Source organism: Trachemys scripta, chromosome 9 (assembly GCF_013100865.1).
Source record: "Trachemys scripta elegans isolate TJP31775 chromosome 9, CAS_Tse_1.0, whole genome shotgun sequence".
Lineage (NCBI taxonomy): Eukaryota > Metazoa > Chordata > Testudines > Emydidae > Trachemys > Trachemys scripta.
In genome coordinates, this window is record NC_048306.1 from 41682783 (window position 1) to 41703038 (window position 20256).

At 46.1% G+C, this 20256-nt stretch overlaps 1 protein-coding gene across 1 annotated transcript in view; it reads right to left on the minus strand.

Annotated features, from left to right (window-relative positions):
- The window catches only part of LOC117882552, a 67758-nt gene that overhangs the window by 8543 nt on the left and 38959 nt on the right, over window positions 1–20256 (minus strand). Inside the window, exons 3-4 of the mRNA XM_034780950.1 lie at window positions 17039–17164; window positions 14809–14867 (exon numbers count right to left, since the gene is read on the minus strand). Of these exons, the coding sequence (XP_034636841.1) occupies window positions 14809–14867; window positions 17039–17147 (168 nt within the window). The 5' untranslated portion in view covers window positions 17148–17164. The remainder of the gene's footprint in view (window positions 1–14808; window positions 14868–17038; window positions 17165–20256) is intronic.

Genomic DNA, 20256 nt, shown 5'->3' on the forward strand with positions numbered 1-20256 from the left:
TACCAGTTTGTCTGGCTTCGCGCAGCGCCAGACACGCTGGTGCATACATGCTGCCATGCTCCCCTGCGGAGCCACAACTCCCCCTCCCCCCAGCACCTGCCTTCCAGATTTGAACACCTCAAAATTCAGGAGTGCTCAAGCTCAGTTTGGGCAGCTGTTACTTCATTTCTCCCAAATCCACTGTAACTTGCTGTAGAAAAAGTAGGATAAAATTGAGCACGAAATGCTTCCCAGTGGTTATTAGGACTGGAATTGCTATTTTCAACAGCCATTGCCTTTTGTTTGTTTGTTTGTTTGTTTGTTTAAAAGGAAGACAGTGATATTGCATTGGCAAATTCCCCATAGAAAGAAATGGAACAAAAGAATAATAAAGGCACCTCAACTTTTCCTCATTTATGTAGGACAGTCTTATAATATGCATCCAGATATCCTCCAATCACACAGGCTGAAAATTGTTCCACTTTACTGCAGTTCTGTAACCATATGGGAACCAATCTTGTCTGTGTTCTGTGCACATCTAAAATTCCTGCTGAATGACCCGCCCTGGGAGCAAGTTACCAGTGACCCAGGGCTGCGGTGGAAGGAGGGTGCAGGGAAGGGGAGCCCAGACCTGGGGTGGCAGGGTGTGTGTGTGGGGGGGGAGAGCCCAGGGCTGGGGCGGCAGGGGGGTGAAGGTGGGGGGGAGCCCAAGGCTGGGGCAGCAGGGGGGTGCGGCGAGGAGCCAAGGGCTGGGACGGGGGCAGCCAAAATTTTTTTTGCTTGGGGCGGCAAAAAACCTAGAGCCGACTCTGGATCCTCAGCTGGTGTAAATCACCATCACTCCACTGACCTGGGTGATTTATGCTCCACAGAGGAGCTGCCTCTCGGCTTGCACAGCACAGGCTGCGCGTAAGGACGTCCTCAGCGTGAGGGGAATGACGCCATCTCTGGGTGTCTGAGTGGCTTTGCATTTAGAAGCAGGCAGATGCTAATCACTGGCCCTTGGAAATGCCTTAGCTCAGTAATAGCACATAGATATCAGCTTAGCCTGTTTTTATTCCTTTACTGAGGGCATGTCCTCGCTTAGACCATCCAGCAGGGCCCTTATGCTAATGGCTGTAATTATATGCACTCTGCTAGCAGTGCAGCTCTCAGCAGATCTTTGCTGTCCCCAGTCACTGCTGTCCGCATGCCCGCCTCCCCTGCAAACACGGTCCACGTGTGTTTCCTCTAACATCCAGTAAGGCCATGGGGCACAGAGGCTGTTCTATCCAGAACTGATTCTAAAGGAAATGGACTCCTAGCTATGCAGACCAGGGGAGATCATTTGAGCCATCAAGGGTGGTGTCTCTGTGCTTTACAGACTCTTTCTATCACAGAACATAGGAATTACCAGACATGTTGAACCCGTGGCCCATCCAGCCCAGTATTCTGTCTCCATCAGTGGCCAGATGCTTCCATGAAAGGTGCTAAAAACCCAGAAGTGGGCAATTGTGGGATAATCAACTCCTTAACCCCATCAGTTAGAGCTTGGTGCTTGCAGTGAAGGATGAGAGTTCAGATCCCTTCTGCATTTCAGTGAGTCCTGGAACACAGAGCTTAGCCTTGATCCTGAGATCAACCCCCTGTCCTGATTTTGGGACAGGTTCCATCTCAGCTCTTATTCCTTCCACGACCTATCTGGGCCCCTGACCTGCTGGGTGACCTTGAGCAAGTCACGTCCTCGCTCTGTGTCTGTGTTGGCTATGTAGGCTGTAAGTTCTTTGGGGCAGAGGTCATCTCTTATTATGTGTTTGTGCAGCACCCGGCACCACGGGGCCTTGATCTCAGCTGGGAGCTCAAGCCATTATTGCAGTACAAACAATAAATATCACTAGCTAACATGCTCCCTAGACACACCTCCTGGGCCAGCTGCTCCATCAGGAAAAAATCCCAGGTGTTTGGCCTGAATTTTTCATCCCTCATTTTTCTTAAGCCTTTGTTTCTTGCCTTGCTCGTCTGTCCATTTCAGTGAGTAAAGTAGAGCGCGGAAGTGACATTTACCAAGTAGTTCTTCTGTGCCATTCTGTTTATCAGAATCCTGCTGGGTGCTATTAATGTGCTCCCTGCTTCTGTTATGTTCAGAATTTGAAGCGGGAGCCATGCATGAGTATGCCCTGTGACAAAGTTCCTCCTCTATCTTGGTGGGTCCTGCGCTTATTGGCGGATTTTCTTGCCTCAGAGATTCACCATGTGGGTTGGAGAACAGCCCAGAGAGCTTCCCTTCTGGGAGAACCCACAGTCCCGGTCAATTGGGAGGTTTGGGGGGAACCCAGGCCCACCCTCTACTTCAGGTTCTAGCCCAGGGCCCTGTGGACTGCAGCTGTCTATAGTGCTTCCTGTAAAGCTGCATGACAGCTACAACTCCCTGGGCTACTTCCCCATGGCCTCCTCCAAACACCTTCCTTATTCTCACCACAGAACCTTCCTCCTGGTGTCTGATAACACTTGTGCTCCTCAGTCCTCCAGCAGCTCACCCTCACCCTCTCAGCTCCTTGCACCTCTTGCTCCCAGCTCCTCACATTCCCACCACAAACTGAAGTGAGCTCTTTTTTAAAACCCAGGTGCCCTGATTAGCCTGCCTTAATAGATTCTAGAAGCTTCTTCTTAATTGGCTCCAGGTGTCCTAATTAGCCTGCCTGCCTTAACTGGTTCTAACAGGTTCCTGATTACTCTAGTGCAGCCCCTGCTCTGGTCACTCAGGGAACAGAAAACTACTCATCCAGTGACCAGTATATTTGCCCTCTACCAGACTCCTGTACCCCACTGGTCTGGGTCTGTCACAGCCCTTGGATCTCGTCAGTCAGCATTTACTCCCAAGATTAATTTAACATGGGCTGGGAGCCCCGGGCCTCCCTGGCATCGTTAGAATATTCAGTGCACTCCTTTGTCTGATGCTTCCAGCTCCAGGTCTTTCACAGCATCCAAGATCCAGGAAGGAACACAAAGTCTCTGACATGTCCTCGGGCTGTCAGTGCACTCCGCAAACATTTTGGAATAGAAGAGGAAGGCGGGGGAATGTTCCTATTGGGAGGAGGCCAGCAATGGCCTCGCTGCTCTCTCTGCAGGGTCCCAGCACCTAGGAATGAAGCTGAGCAATGCACAGCAATGAGTAGAGTGTAGCGAAGCCAGCCCCATGGCAGGCCGAGGTAGGTCCCCCAGGTGGATCTCTGTCTTTCCTCCACTCCAGAGTCCACGATCTTCCTCCCAAGCAAGGTAGCTGAGCCAACTCCATTCCACCCCAGCTGGCTGAAATCAGCCCTAGGCTTTCCTGCAGATTCTGACTCCCTGATGCATCTGGATCCTCTCCAAGTCAAGGGCTGCCTAAAATGAAGCATCCTGCTTTAATTGCCCCCGAGTGGAGACCCAGCCCTGGTGGGCAGTGACCTCTGCTCATTGCCAAGGGATGAGGAAACTGGTTTGACTCTCCCGTGTTTAGAGGGCATTGGCAGTGTCCGGAAATGCTAAGGGGGCTGCCACCATGTGGTGATGCCGTGTCATGACAGGCACATGTCTCAGGGTTGGTTATGCCAGAGCAAGGCCTTCAGAGATGTCAGAAAAGCAAAGAGGACACTGAACGCAGCACTGTGTTAGCAGGAGCAATAATGCAGCTCCCGAAAAAACGACCATAAAGAGACCCAGGAGTTTTTGTGGGATGGGGAAGAAGCAGCTAATTCAGGTTCCACCTTCATAACCAGCCTGGGGACCTTTACGCTGTTGGAGGCTCAGGGACTCTGCCAGCCTCCAAGCATGGTTTGTTTACATTGCTGCCCCCTTTCCCTCCTTTAGCTCAGAGAGAGCAAAACTTTCCACAAATCGGGGGGCAAGGTGTCTTCTCCTTCATCTCAGCCAAAGGAGACCAGGCCAGGGATCTCCATCTCAACCATGCTCTCCAAGGGTGTCCTCTCCTTCATCTCAACCAAAACCATTCTCTGAAGGCGGCCCAGGCCAGGGCTCTAGTCACAGGCTCATGGCTAGAGGGACTCCCGTGCCCACAGTCAGGAGGGAGCCTGAATGGAGAGTGAGAGCAGCAATACGTGTGCTGTGATGGACGATGCTATGCGTTGACCTTGCGATGGTTACCACCACCGCGTGTCACTGGCAAAGCTTTCCACCAGGATCACTCAGGCTACATCGACAGAGGGGTTTTACCTCATGTGAGCTGATTGCCAGTGAACTCAAGGTTGTTAATGTAATCTGAGAGGCTACTCTGGTCACAGCCCAAATGTTTATTCCAGGTGACAAATGGGGCTGATGCAGAATGATTGTGTCACACGAATCTCAACTCCTGCACTTGTCCAGACTGCATATGGGAAATTCAACCTGTGCTACTGCTTCTGCATGGCTTTGGTCTCTGATACACTATCAGAGACGAGCAAGACTTTATGTAAATGTGCATCTCTGTCCCACAGCCTCTGAGCAGCTCCCTGCTCACTAAGGCTGGCTGCGCCAGCGAAGGCTGTTTCTTAAATCTGCAATGTAGTCAACACTGCAGCTGGATTAACTGCCATGGCAACCCATCTGTGCCACCAGAGTGCCTGCACCAGGTTAATCAAACAACAGAGAGCCTGTAGTTTTGAACCAGTTTACAGCTAGCAATTACTACTCAAGTTTGCAGCTGTGCCAATGCACCTCACTCCTGACTTGCAGGACCCAGTGCTGTTCCGATCCCAGGCACTCACACAGCTCTGTCAATGCGCCTCCCTCCTGACTTACAGTCCCCTTGCTATTCCAGTACTTGGTTCCTCCCCAACAGTTCTGCCAATGTCAGTGAGTCCTGACCTGCAACAGCCCTTGCTAGTCCAGTCCCTGGGTCCCTCAGGTTGGGTCTACATTGCAAATGAAAGACCTGCAGCATGACTGTGGCTGGCCCGGGTCAGCTGACTCAGGCTCATGGGGCTATAAAATTGCAGTGTACATGTTTGGATTAGGGCTGGAGCTGGGCTTTGAGACCCCGCAAGGGGAGAGGATCAGAGACCGGGCTCCAGACCTCCATACTGCAATTTTATAGCCCCGCAGCTCGAGCCCAAGTCAGCTGACCCGGGCTCTGAGACTCAGTGCAGCATGATTTTTATCACAGTGTAGACCCTACCCTCACATGGAATGTCTTACACTGCATTGTAAACCCAAGTTTGTGGGACCTGGGTTTGTGAACTTGGTGTTTCCAACCCTATGCTTGAGAATCCATGCTGCATGGTAAATCCAGGCTTTCAATTGCTGGACCCAGGTCTCACAGCTGTACTAATGCGTCCATGCTACGCTACCCAAACCTTCTGACTCAGGACTGTGGCTTGAACTCCATCCACACTCCAAAACGACAGGGCTTGGACCCGAGTCCCAGCAGGACTTGGGCTCTAACCCACCCCTCTAGCAGGGTCCTGAGTGCTTGCTGACCTGAGTCAGACTGTGATCAGGAGGGCTTGGGCTCAAACCTGTGTCAGAACCCCAATTTTGCATGAAGTGTAGACATACCCTGAGGAGCATAGGCTGCTAATCTTGAGATGAGATGCTACACCATGTGGGTGTTTGTGATGTACACAAACAGAGACCAGCTTCAGACAAAACTCGTTTCACCTGTGACCCAAGACAGGCTCCGAATAGGCCTCCAGAGCTGAAAGTCAGGAACTCCCGGACTGCTCTGAGTCCCCTTTTTCCTAATGCAGCTTTTCATGATCAATTCCTGCAGCTGCTGCACCAAAGTGGCGGGTGGGGGTGGAGAGAGAAGCCTGAGCCCTTGAAAGAACTAACCTTGCTGAGTTTAAATTATAGTTCTGACTTCCCTCTGCCACTCAGCTTGTCCTTTGCTGTCAGGGGGATGCAACGTGGACTCAGTGCTTGGGAATGGCAAAGCGAGAGGCTGGGGCTGTGCAGCGTCAGGTGAAATGAAAATCAAAGAGAAGCTGAGGGGGAGAGCAGGCGCATTTTAATTAGCTATCTGGGACCTGGGCTGCTGGCCTCCCCACTGGACTCACCCCTCAGGACTTTGAGTTCTAGAAGCGGAGGGAGGACACGTGGCTCAATGGTTGCTTCCATGGCTAGGTCTGAGCGCCTTCAAAATACCTGGGATGGGGAAGGGGAGGAATTATAGTGGGGGAAGAATTAGATGGAAACATCCTTGCTAATGAGGCCTCTCTGATCCTGGTTTAGTCTTTGCATAGTCTGTTAATGCACCAAGGCTGTTCAGAACCTGCTCCAGACAGCACCTTAGATGGATGTTGTTGAGCAGTTTTGCTATGTTGACTCTAATGTTACCAGCAATAGAGATCTTGATACTGAGCTCACTAGCTGAATTGCAAGACAGAGCCTGGAAGAATAACAAATTGTCAATTAAAGTTAAAAGCCGTCTTTATGAGACATGTGTTTTGCCCACTCTTCTATATGGCTGAGAAACGTGGATGATTTATGCCAAATGTACCAAAAGACTAAAGATCTTTCATATCAGATGTTTGCATAAAGTTCTTCGAATAAGATGGCAAGACAGGGTGACAAATACGGATGTGTTAAATCATGCTGGCATGTCATTCATGGGTAAACGTTAGTAAGAAAAGACTCAGGCGGCTTGGACAGGTCACGTGAATGCTGGATTACAGGATCCCAAAGACTGTGCTGTACTCTGAAGCTTGCAAAGGCCTAGAACGAAAGGCAGACCACTGCGCAGAATTCAGGATGCTTGTAAAGAGGACTTAGTATCCTTTGGAATCTCTGGATGATTAAAGGAGTGCGGAATGCCACTGTGGCTGGCAGAGCCAGCTTGTAGATGGAGTGAGGTAGACTGGATCAAGCTTTGCGATGACTGGCATTAGAGGAGGAAAGAATCTGCTGCTTGGATTAATAGCATTGCTAGTGCATGGGTGTGCCCTACTGTGGATGGGATTGTCACTCACACATCCGACTCAGCAGCCATCAATGAACTCATTGGTGTATACGCCATGCTCTGTAAAGAACGACGGTGCCATTGATTGAGTCTGTTCATAATGCTTGTGTAATCCCCTGCTCAGTGTGTTATACAGTCCCTCTGTGCCCGATTGTGATGCATAGCCGGAAAGGGTTAAACATCCTGCAAAATAAGTAACTCTCAAAAGACATGTGGGGAGATAATGTTTGTGTTTTGTGCATTTACATATGTATGAGTAGGGTGGACAATGTAATCAACAGCCCCTGTCTATGCTGTATTCTGATAATTCAGAGGTCAAAAGAACATCCTAGCATTTAAATGAATTGTAAATGCGGGATATCTCAGTATTCATCTCTCTTTGAAATGTATAGCAAATAATCTGTGAATGGTGGAGGAACAAGCAAATGGCCTTATGTTAATTCTACAGCTAAGTACCGGTGAGGGACCTCCTTCAAAGTCATGCTAATTACCTGTTGAACTCCAACTTATCAAAAGACATGAAATTGTATAAAAGATCCTTGGGTCCTGATTTTGTCATCTCAGATCTGCTTAGGCGTCATCAGGGGAAGTTTGAGTCGCAAGAGGTCCCAGTTATGCTGGTACACCCTGAATGTGATATTTAGACATTGAACTATAACCTATGAACTATTTCTAAAGGAACTCTTTGCAACTACAAAGCTCACCATCTCTGCTATGAATCTGCACCTCAATGAATTGAACTCATGTCTGTATGTATATTGATCTTTTAACCATACTCTCTCTTTTGTTTTTTAATAAAGTTTAATTTAGTTAATAAGAATGGCTGTAGCATGTATTTGGGTAAGATCTGGAATATTCAATAACCTGGGAGGTGATGTGTCCAATCCTTTGGGATTGATAGAACCTTTTCTTTTATATGATGAAATAAGGTTTACAGAAATTTTCATCATATTTGACGTGGGTATCTGGATGGAGGCCTGAGGCTGGATCACATTAAGGGAACTGTGTTGTTTGGATTTCTGAGTAACCAGTAAGGTAATAAAGAAGCTGTTTTATGCTGGTTTGGTAAATCTAAGTATTGGAATATCCACCAGCTTTTTGGGGTTTGTCTTCCCTGTTCTTTGCAGTTCACCCTAATTGAGTGACCACAGCTGGCCCCCACTGGGACCCCGGTCACACTGATCCATAGAGGATATCAGTCCGGCATAGGTGTCCCAGCTATGGGCATGTCTCTGTAATTCAACCTGTAGAGAGTTCAGCCTTTCAGCTCTAGAAATCCCTGCTGCAGCCCCAATTATAAAGAAAGATTTAACCTCATCTATCATGCATTAATCTGAGAGGATTCTGCCTCCAAATCGGCTGCAGTGGTGAGATTGTCATTAGCATGAGGCCCTTGAGGAGCACACAAGAAGCAGTCCTCTGTGTGGTCTCTAATAGTAATGTTATCAACTGTATTAGTAGGAGCATTGCCAGCAGATCGAGGGAAGTGATTATTCCCCTCTATTCGGCACTGGTGAGGCCACACCTGGAGTATTGTGTCCAGTTTTGGTTCCCCCACTACAGAAGGGTTGTGGACAAATTAGAGAGAGTCCAGCGGAGGGCAACAAAAATGATTAGGGGGCTGGAGCACATGACTTACGAGGAGAGGCTGAGGGAACTGGGGTTATTTAGTCTGCAGAAGAAAAGAGTGAGGGGGGATTTGATAGCAGTCTTCAACTACCTGAAGGGGGGTTCCAAAGAGGATGGAGCTCAGCTGTTCTCAATGGTGGCAAATGACAGAACAAGAAGCAATGGTCTCAAGTTGCAGTGGGGGAGGTCTAGATTGGATATTAGGAAACACAATTTCACTAGGAGGGTGGTGAAGCACTGGAATGGGTTACCTAGGGATATGGTGGAATCTCCATCCTTAGAAGTTTTTAAGGCCTGGATTGACAAAGCCCTGGCTGGGATGGTTTAGTTGGTGTTGGTCCTGCTTTGAGCAGGAGATTGGCCTAGATGACCTCCTGAGGTCTCTTCCAACCCTAATTTTATTCTATGATTCTATGATTAGCAAAATAGAATTGCAAACACCGTAATACAGCAAAGGAGACCGCCAATTCAGCATGTCCAATACTTGCGCTGTGTTACTCACATCATCCCTTGTGGGAACCCTGAAGTAGATGCAGTGATCCCAATGTGATCATCAGGCCAATGTGTTCCAATGGGTCCCACTGCCCACAGGCTGGGTACCACCTTTCACACGGGGTTAGGCTGACACCCACCAGGCCTTATACATATTTAATGATGGGTTCAACCTCCTTTCCTGAAACATAATTCCACCCCTCAGTAACATTGGGGTCCCTTGCTTCAATAGGTCACTTGGTCATTTATGACATACTCATTAGCATTTATGTCAATTAGTTGCTATGGTATATCTAGTATGAAACATGAGACTAGTACATGTAAGTTTTGAATAAGCTCAACATCCTTTAAATTTGCCCTACATTTCCAAAAGTATATTCTCGTGGTTCCATATGTCACCTTTTCCCAACTTGTAATACTTTTTGTTACTATCATACTAAGGTTGTGACTTAGGGTCTTTTTATCAGTTAGTTCCTTATTACAAACTATTCATGTCAAGCTCAGTCTTAGTTATGCTAAGCTAATTGTCACACAGGCTTGAGGCCTGTAGGTTCTTGGGTTACAGCCAGTGGCGGCTTGTCTGGGTTCAAATTCCTGCAGGCCTCAGATGCTTGGGACAAGCTTCTTCAATAAATAACCCATGGTCTGTTTGTTTGATCCAAAGAGGGTGTGATTCTGTTACAGAGCCTGGACCAAGCTATGGACACTCACGCTCTTAGCTCTAGAGGTCCGCAGTGCCATCCCTAGCTTTGCGCAAGATGGCGGTCCTTATACTTGCAATGTTCTGTCGGAGCCCAATCTGGCACATATGAAAATCAGCCAAAGGGACTCCCAATTGACTTTAGTGGGAACTGGATCTGTCCCTACATATTTAGGATTATTAAGGTATATCTATAAAAAAATCCCTGCACTTCTCACATGTGATCATGCATGCAACTGTCATAACTGCATATGCAAACGACCCATACTCCATAGGTCAGATCTCAACAATGGCCCAAAGGATTACACAACATTGTGAGACCTGGTATATCAACTATGCATGGGGCTCAGTGCTGCGGAGATTGGTAGAGTCAAGCCAATGATAACTTCAGCAACTAGTGTTTAGCCACAACAACTCTGTAAAAGTGAGCAGCAGCACCGAAGAGGTGTTTGAGGAGGAAACAGAAAAGACCCTTTTCCTGATGAATCTACAAAGGAAGCATAGGTAGGAACACCATAAGCACCCAATCTATGATTTGTCCAGGCCATCAAATCTAACACCTCTACTTCTACTGAGTTCCAAGTGGTTATGACATTTGTTGTAAATGTCATCTGAAAGACCTCTCCAGACACCCATTGCCACTCAACACCGTGTTAGTGGCTCAGTGAAGAATGCCACCAACTGAGACAGAAACCTACAAAGATCTACCAAGAGAGGAAGGATGGGCCAGTGGTTAGAATACATCATGGGACTCTGGGGATTAGGCTTCGGGCTCCTCCCCTGCCACAAACTTCTAATAAAGTCACTGGATCTCTCTGTGCCTCGGTTCTCCAGGTGTAAAATGCGGATAGTGGTACTTCCTTACCGCCCAGAGATGTCATGAGGGTAAAGAGATTGTGAGGTGTTCAGCCAATCGGTAAAGACAGAAATGGATTCACACACCACACCTTGTACCACGCACTGGTTAGTGTTCTTCAAAGATTCACTTAGCCAAACCCTGCTTAGCTTGCAGGCTTCCAGAACAAGGGTATGTGATTAGAGGTAGTGAAATTCTCTTGAGAACTTCCAGGAGAATAAAAACAAGAGTTAGCTGGAATTTGTGCCTGTGATTCCCCCCGTCCCCCTCCCCCCAAATCCCTCACAGGATCTTTCTTAAGCAAGAGAATAATATATGACCCAAATTGCCATTCGAGATAGTTAGGATTATGTTCTCCCCTGAGCTTTATTCATTTACAGAAACTGCTTGGTTCCATGAAATATGTATGGCTGCAGTCAAACTCTCGGCAGGTTCAGTGATCACTATAAATCAGAACTCATAATTCACGAGGTTCCATGGAACACTGTTGCTGATGTTCAGCACCAGGGTAAGTGCAGTTCAAGTTCATCCCCAGGTACTTTTTAATCCCTAACTTCCTCCTCCTTTTATCTTCTCTCCAGGGCTTCAGGTGTGGATGGGAGACACCGGTGCTGCACTTGTAGTGTCTCTGATGTTTAGCGGGGCAAGTAGAGTCAATCATTGGCAACTATCTAAGCTAGGGAAGAGATTAATGCATGTGTTTGTTGGGAGGAGAAAGGTCTTATGCTCCTTCTTCACCATAGTAACACAGCCCATCACTGCCACTCAAATCCTGCTTCTGTGTAATCACTCACATATACAAACCATCTCTGCTCAGGAAGGACGGTCCCTATTCTGTTCGCTTGTATTTATCATTTCCCCATTCAAGAACACTCTCCTTGTTCAATACCATTCTATGCAGTTCAGAAGTCTTCACCTATCTGAGACAGTTCCTACTGGTGGATGGCAGATTATACCCGGCACGATAATTCCAGTAATTAGTGATTAGCAGCATCAGCAGCTTCCCTTGTTATCATAACATCAAGGAGATGGAAAGGGGAACCAGTGCAGGCAGACCCAGAACAAGCAGCCAACCCACTTTGAGGTTCCCTCAAGGGCGACCAGTTTTAATAATCGCTGTTCTCCAGGTGCTTTGATTTCCCAAGAGGCTGGGATTCCCCAGGGTTGATAGGAGCCCGAGCAGCCATTTTCAGGGAGTAGAAATGGTGTGCACACAATCAGCTAAAGAAGCTTTCCTTTGGAGGGACTTTCAGGGTGCATCAAACAACATGCCCAGCCTAGTGGAGGTAAATTTCCAACAAAATGGCAGCAGGAGTCCCCAGTAGTTTGCCTAATCAAGAACTTTAACAACCAGGTCACAGTGTCGGAGTCAAATGACTAGGGTGGGATGACATGGCCGGGGTGTTGAAGGAGAAGTTTGGTCATTGCTCTAGTTGTTCAGCTTCATTGAAGACATGGGTCAAAATCATCACAAATGCCAGGTTTGAGGTGTGCCAGGACATTCCAGAATGCTGATCCAGCACAGTTTTTGGGGCGCCGTAACAGTGCTCTAGCACTTCTGGTGGATAGTCCCGCAAGTACCAGGAGTGTGTCCCAGCATTTCTTTTTTCAGGACTTGAACACAGCCCTTATGTATCCACTCACATCACAGGGCCCTATCCTCAGCTGGCATAAATCAGTGTAACTCCATAGATGTCAGTGGAGCTGTGCTGATTTACACCAGCTGAGGATCTGGCCCACAGCGTGTATGTGTCTCTGTCTATGACACTGGCGTGCAAATGACATGACTACAGTGACAGACCATAGATGTCTCTGAGGCAGAAATCTTTACTCAGCTCCCTTATGAGACATCAGGCACAACAAGGTGGCAGGGTAGCACATGACAAATATTTTCCAGGAAAATGTGTCCTACCACATGACAATTTCAAAGTCAATCCACTTCTATAACCTCTTAGTATCTTCCCTGGGTCAGAATCTACAGTGTACGATAGATCCAGCATAGTACTGCTTAGATACAAGTTGGACACAACAGCGGTCAAGTCATTGGTGCTGAATGAGACTCACCCCTTTGTGTGTGGGTTTCTCTAGGTTGTGGAAAAATGTATCCCTGGAGGAAACCATCTGTATCTGACAACTCAGAAGTTCAGGGGAGATGATGAGAAGTGGTTAACTCTCTGAAGGGCCTCTGGCACACTTATACATGGATGTAATGGCACCTAGCTCATGGATGGGATGGATGCCTTCGAAATGCATATATTGCACTCTAATAATGTCAATAACTTCACAGCTGTTGTTGTCCTTAAAGCATTGCCAGTTCTTCCTTAGATAAAGGTTACATCAATATTTGCACTATTTCCTAATCTCGCTCTGGGAATGGGTAAGGAATGATGCAAATACTGAGGAAATGCTGTTTAGCTAGCTGAAGCCACTGGCAGATTTTAAGGGGTGATTATTGTAGGTCTCTTTGCCTTTCTCCTCATCAATAATCCCCTCATCCTGCCATTCAGGCAGAATTTGGCCCAGCGCATCTAGAGTTGTGTGTGTGTGTGTGTGTGAGAGAGAGAGAGAGAGAGAGAGAGAGAGAGAGGACAGCCCAATCCCCATGGTAGTCTCACTAATCAGGAAATGGTTTGGAATTTTGGAAAAGGGGGATTCACAGTCTCTCTTGAGTGCTGGATGCAATACGGTGTAAGGACATCATGCCTTCTAGGGTTACAAGCACTGGGGACAAATTCTTACCAACTGGATTTCTGTTTCCCCTCAAAGGAGCTGAGAAGAGCTGGGTGAATCCTGCTAAACACTGTGCACAAATATTCATTCAGATTTCTAGCAGGTTTGCATGGGCTCCATGTTCATCCCCCTTTCTGAAGCTTCCAACAAATAGATTTTGTTCACACAAAACATAGGTGAACAGCTGTTAATTCTTCAGGAGGTAAAGGTTGTTGGTGTATGACCAAGAGGATTTTTTATCATTTTCTATTTTCCTTTCTAAGAGGATTGCCATCCAATCAGAGAGAAGAAACCTAACCATGTCTACATGCACCATTTCATCTTAGTCTGCTCGGGTCGTTGCCAATGACGTGCATCCTGGCAAATTTATTTCTTGATATACCTGAGCGCAGCCAATTCGTTGTGCATGTGGAGAGCCTGCAGTGGCAACATCCAATGTATTGTGTGTATCAATGACATACATAAATATACAGTGTGTATACAACAGATTAGTTATGTATGGGTATTCATTTAGCTGTATTTTCTAAGTTATGTCAAAGACACCTACAGTGTAATAAGCGTTCTTTTCTGGTGGGTCTATAAATCTGAATATATATAAGAGTGAAAGAGAGAGAGAGAGAAAAAGAGAGATTAATGCACTGAGAGTGTGCGCGCGTGTGGGTATAGACAGAAGTTACCTAAACCATTTTGTGTGTGTGCAGGTACCGGCTGAGATGGCCTAACCCATTGTGTGTGCATATGCATGCATAGTCAGATATTGCCTAACAAATAGGATGTGTGAGTTAGCAGCCAGAAATTGTCTACGATGCAATGTAGGTGTGTGTACATGAATCCACAACTGTAGGGAATAGAGAATTCTTCATTTAACTCCATTTTATTGCTCACTCCCCAAAAGAAACAGGTGAGACATAAGCTAGACCCCTCTGTCTCCAGTTTTTCCATATGTCTCTTGTGAGTTCATATCTCACCTCTGCCAATTATATTTGGGTCGTGTCTCTGTTTCTCCCTCACATCCCCATTATAACAGGCCCAGAATCCTTCCATGAAACAAAACAATACACCAAAAATTCTATAGTGGTAGCGAGTCATCAGGACGGGGGAATCGCCTCACCCTGAGCAGTGATGGACACAGGAATTCTGGAAAGAGGACCACAGGTTTAAGTGGGATTGTTGTTTCTGTCCAGATGGTATTAGATGTGTTCATAAGTGTGAAAAGAGAAGATCACACGTCATCACACTCAGAGGAAACTGAATAGGGCCTGAACCACAATCATAAAGAAAAGATTCAGCTTCTAATAGAGAAAATTATACTGGAGGCTGCCAGGCATGGAACTACTTAATAGAAATAAGTATTTATTATTTGGTTGGTGTTGGTTTGGTGTAGGTTCTATATAAATACTGTCTATTTTAACTGACAGGTTAAAAATCACACATTTTTCTAAAAAATCCTTCTCTCTGTTACAAATAATGCCTTAGATTACTTAAAAAGATTTTTTTTAACTCATTTACCTTTATCCAGTTTTGCTGCCTGCCTCTTTCCCCCTCCCTCTTCTCTCTCAGTCTGAATACTGAAAATAAGACTGGTCAGTTTCATGTTTTATTATAGCCAGTTTCAAGTCAATTTCACTTTCAAGTGCTGTACTAGCATAATGCTGCAAAATGGAGAGTGTAAACAGTAGACAGCAATGTTTGTTTTTTAAAAAGATAAACTTCTTACATTGGAATGAGCTAAAATACAAGTATTTGGGTTGTTCTTATAGTTTTTAAATGCTTGGTTTTTACAAAAATCTAAACTTGGTTTCAGATTTGCCATTTTAAATCAGGAATAGTATGATTAAATTTAAACATATAAAGGGGTATTGATATATTTTAAATATCTACGAATAGATATAGATATATTTCAATAGATAGAGAGAAGGAGATTAGAGGGAGAGAATCTAGATAGAGATCTAGATATATTCTAGAGAGAGCTATATTACAACAATTATATACATACAGATATTAGATATAGAATTAGATATTTAGAGTGAAATCCTGGTCCATATATAGTACATAGAAGTTCTTCCATTGACTTCAATGGAGTCAGGCTTTCACCCTTAGAATCCAGATGTTATTCTCCATCTACAGTTATCAATTTTAAAATACAGTGGTTGCCATTACAAGATCAGTATTTAGCATTAGTTAATATGTAATGACCATGTGAGAGACCTCATAGCTCCCCTACACATAGAACAGGAAATAAGTGTGGTCACTGTATGGTATCTGTGGGCAACTAAACTAGGTCACGTAACTGACCTAACCTACTGGGCACAAGGGTAGGACATCAAGTGGTATAAATCAGGGTAGCTCCATTGAAGTCAACAGCTTTTATGCCAATTTACATCAGCTGAGAATCTGGATCAGGGTTCTTTCAGGGTTTGTCTACATGGGGAAGTAGCCCGGAGTAGCTAGTATGCATTAGCTACGCTTCATTACCTCCCCAGGTGGACACTTACTATGCACTTTAGAAGTGCATTAAGCTAAACCACCAGAGGGTGCTTTTAGTGAGCAGCAGGAGTGTCCACATAGGGAGTTAGTGCAGAGTAGTTAGTGTGTTTAAATTCACAGCCTAGCTTATTTCTTACTAACTCCCCTGTGTAGACAACTCCTCAGCTATTGATGTGTCCAGAGCCTCCCTAAAAAATTTTTTTATGCTGTTTGGAAAACTCTGGAGCCAAGGGACTTCGAAGATGTTCTATTAATCACTTGAGTGCTGTACAACACGTCAGACATGGACTGGAAAACTACAACTCCTGAGCTGAACTTTGGTCAGTTACATCTTCCCTGAAGTGCAACATAAGTGCTTCATATACCACAGCTAAAATCCACCATCACTCAAAGGGTGCATCAGCCAGCACTAGTGAAAGGCTTAACAGAGTGTATTGTACATGAATCCATGCTGTTGGCAGTGGGAAAGGAACCTTTTATGGTAAAAGTTTTCCTGTCATTGGAGTGCTGGAGCCAGAAGGGCTTTGTGGCTTTCTCGCTGTTACCGCCTGTGGGGTGATAGAGGTAAAAGACCACAGAGTCTGACTGACTCACCTCTTAGTCATCTTTTATTCGAGCAAAGCTCTCACTAGAAGGTCCGTGGGAGTTTTGCTGAGTAACAATGTTGGGATTTGGACCTGATGAAGTGACACTCTTAGCCCAGTAAGAGTCCTCTGGAATCTTAGACCATCATGGGACAGAAGGATGATCTCTTGGTTAAGAGTTTGGACTAGAACTTACAATAGCTGGGTTCAATTCCCAGCGCACCAGACGCCCTGTGACTTAGGGCTGGGAATTTAGGCACCTAAATCCCTTTAAAAACTTGCCCTTTAATCGCTCCGTGCTGCAGCTCCTCACCTATAAAATGGAAACAGTTCTACTTCCTCTCTCCGCCTCAGCTCAATAGGCTTTGAGCTCGGAGGCAAGAGCTATAGATTTGTACAGCATCTAGCACAGCAGAGCCCTGACTCTGGTTAAGGCTTTTAAGTACTGTCACAACAGGAATAATCATATTCCTACCTGCTAATTGCATGATGTATAAAACCCAGGTCCGTGTCAGAGGTGCTGCTAAGCAAGGCTGCCAATGTGATGCCAAGTGAATTAATTGTTCTGCTTGTGGCAACAAGACCCTGAGATGCTGCAAAGAGCCTGCATTTGACCCCATTTGCCCACCCCGCATGGCATGTGGGACCCAACTGGCAAATGTTCTCACCTGGAAGTAATGTAGCTTCGTCTGCCTTGAGGTCCAGCGTGGGCTCAAAAGAAGAGGAGAGATGGTCGTTAAGGCTCTGCTCGAGTTCTGCAGGTGGGGGAGCAGCCATGCTGAGGCAGGAGCTACCTAAAAAGCCCCAACCCAAAGACAGTGATTAAGGTGAGATTCCTGACCAGAAAACTTGAAGAGACGGCAAGGGCCATATGTAGCAGGAGTGCAGGGACCGTCTTATGAAACCTCTCTCATTCTAAGGGTCATGCTGCCCATCTGGATACAGACAACATCAGATGCTGCTTCTCCTCCAATACATTCCAAGCCTGTTAATCTGCATCTTCCCCATATGAAGGTACCTTCCGCTGGGCAGTACATAAAGATCACACCACAGGATTTCCCAGCATACACTCTACAGTCAGGGAGAGCATTACAATTTTCTTTCAGTTTAAAGAGATCTGTCTCTTTCTTTCTGTTTCCCGCTTTTCCTTTGTCCATAGAGCTGGTCCAGAAACAGACTCTCCCATCCTGTGAAAAATGTCAAGATTTCAAAATCCTTTTATCCTGATTTGGGACAAAGAGCCAAAATTTTGAAATTTTTCATAAAATGAAAGAATGAAAAAAAAGTCACTTGGAGTCAATCCAAACATTTCATTTCAATGAATTCAAAACACTTTTTGATTCCAACCCTCTAAAACACATCAAATAAAGTAAATGTCCAAATAAAAAGTAATTTCAAAATGAAAAATCTAAATTTTTCATCAGAAAATTTCAAAATGGGACATGTTCAAACTATTTTCTGGGTTTTTTTAAATGAAATTTCATCAGAATTGATGCAATTTCACAAAGCATTTCAGTTTTGTTGAAATGGGCATTTTCTGACAGAAAATTCTTTCTACAAAAATTTTCCAACCAGCCCTATTTGTCTGCTCTCTTTCCCTTCCTATCTCCAGTCTCAAGATTTGGTCTGGCCCCAAAATATACTGGCACAAGCAGAGAATCTCTGTGCAATTGTGTATCATAGAATACAAGTAGCAAATCAGTCTTTCTCCACTCCACCCACTTCTCTCCCTTCTAGAAACCACTTTGCATACTGTAAAGAGGTAGCTAAATAGATACTTCCTTTTTAACAGGATCGATATAACATAATGGCCAAACTCTAACCACTCCCCTACCCATACAGGACCAGTAAAACCATTCAGACAGTTCATTTTCCACACTGTGGTATTTGTAACAAGATACGTAAACCAACAGTAACAGTAAATGCCCCCTCTGGATCTTAGGACTGAACTAAGTCCAGGCTGTTTTATTTCCATTGATTGCTTTGTGCTTTATGTGAGATTGTTTCACCCTTTGAGGGCTGCTCCCCAGCAGCATGCGCTCCCAGGGGTGTGACACTGACACACTCTCACTGGAGAATGGACTACTGAATTCCACCTCTGGGCTACTCTGGTATAGAGGCGGGGTATGTGGTGTGGAGAGTGCGGCTTGGTATCAATTAAGAGGGGTGATGAACAGAGAGACAGACAGACATACGCACACATTTTTTCTCCTACATGCTCATCTTTGCATATTCTCTCTCTCTCTCTCTCACACACACACACACACATGCAAATTACTCAGCAATTGTTATTTTTTTCTGCACTGGTTTTGGGCAACTCATTTTCTAAGCTATTTAGCCTGTCTTTGCTAGCCTAATTTTCCTCCCTCTTGCTGGCTGCATCTCTCCTGACAATCTCCTAGTCTTCCCTTAGTTTCTTGCACACTGTAGGCAAGAGGGCTATTCCAGTTGCCCACTTGCTGTTTTAATTTCCCATTTTGATCTTGTTTTAGGTTTAAGCTCTTTGTCAACTCTCTTACATTATTGCTCAGCACGCTAAACAAGTGAGGCAATGCACTGCAAATACCATTTTGCTCCTTATCTTTCCCTTTTCTTCTTCCCCTTCCATTTCCAGGGTTAACAAGTTACACATATGACCCCAAGGGTCAAGCTTTACAATATTGGGCGCGAACAACAGACCAACATGACTATTTACAAATTAGACAACAAAGGGTGCTAATGTCTCCGGTCTCTCACTTTCAACACCGTGGCGTTAAGTTTGTTGGCCAAAAGAGAATTCTTTTCCTCTCTGGCTAACATCTAGCCAAGAAAAGCACCTTAATCTTTATATATACTTAAAATGTGGCTTTTCATTTTTCCAGCCACATGAGACCAATGCCCAATGCCAGGCCCTTTGTGCTAGGAGAGAGTGTAAAATGTTCCCACAAATGCACTCACTTTGCACAGCGCATCACAAAGGGCAAGATAGTGGGGAACTGGGTCCTATAGCCTTTTCCTTGGGGCCAGCGAGCGGCACCCTTATTTGCCTTGAGTAGCACCTCACACCTGGGTAACTCGTTGACATCTGTAGCCCTGATTATCTTCTCACATGGAGGTAAATCATGAATAACTCTACTGGAATCATTGGCATGATGCCAGTGTAAAAACAGAAAATCAGGCCCAATATGACTACTTGAGCAATAAGGTGCTACTCTATGGCCCAGATCCTGACCTGTTACCCTGGGGACAATCAAGAACAACTGCAGTGAAGTCGCTCTTGATTTACACCAGTTTAACTGAGGTCAAATCTGGTCCCATGTGAGTTAAGGTGGCACAAGCTGGGCCTTTGTGACTAGAGCAGCGGTTCTCAAATGATGGGGCAGGCCTCCCAAGGGAGGCACGGGCAGGGCCGGCTCTAGGCACCAGCAAAGCAAGCAGCTGCTTGGGGCGGCAAATTTGCAGGGGCGCAAGACTCCAGCATGGGAGCCGAGAACCAACAGGGAGCCCTGGGTAGGGTTACCATCCGTCCGGGTTTCCCCGGACATGTCCGGCTTTTTCAGCCTTAAATGGCCATCCGGGGGGGATTTCTAATGAAGTAGAAATGTCCGGGATTTCCCCTCCTGCGGAGTGCGGTGTGGCTGATTGGACGCCTGGCCTGATTGAAAGCCGCTCGCAGCCACTAGGGCCTCTAGCAGCCAGAGTCCCTCCCCCGCTCCCTCCTCCCCCACAGAGCAGCGAGGAAGTGTTTGAGTCAACGTGGAGCCTGCAGCTCTCCCTCTGCCGGGTGAGGGGTGTGTGTGTGTAGAGGCTGCAGGGGGGGGGGGCAGAGGCTGCAGGGCGAGTGGGGAGCAGGGGGCACAGAGGCTGTGGGGGGGGGGTGCAGAGGCTGCAGGGCGAGTGGGGAGCA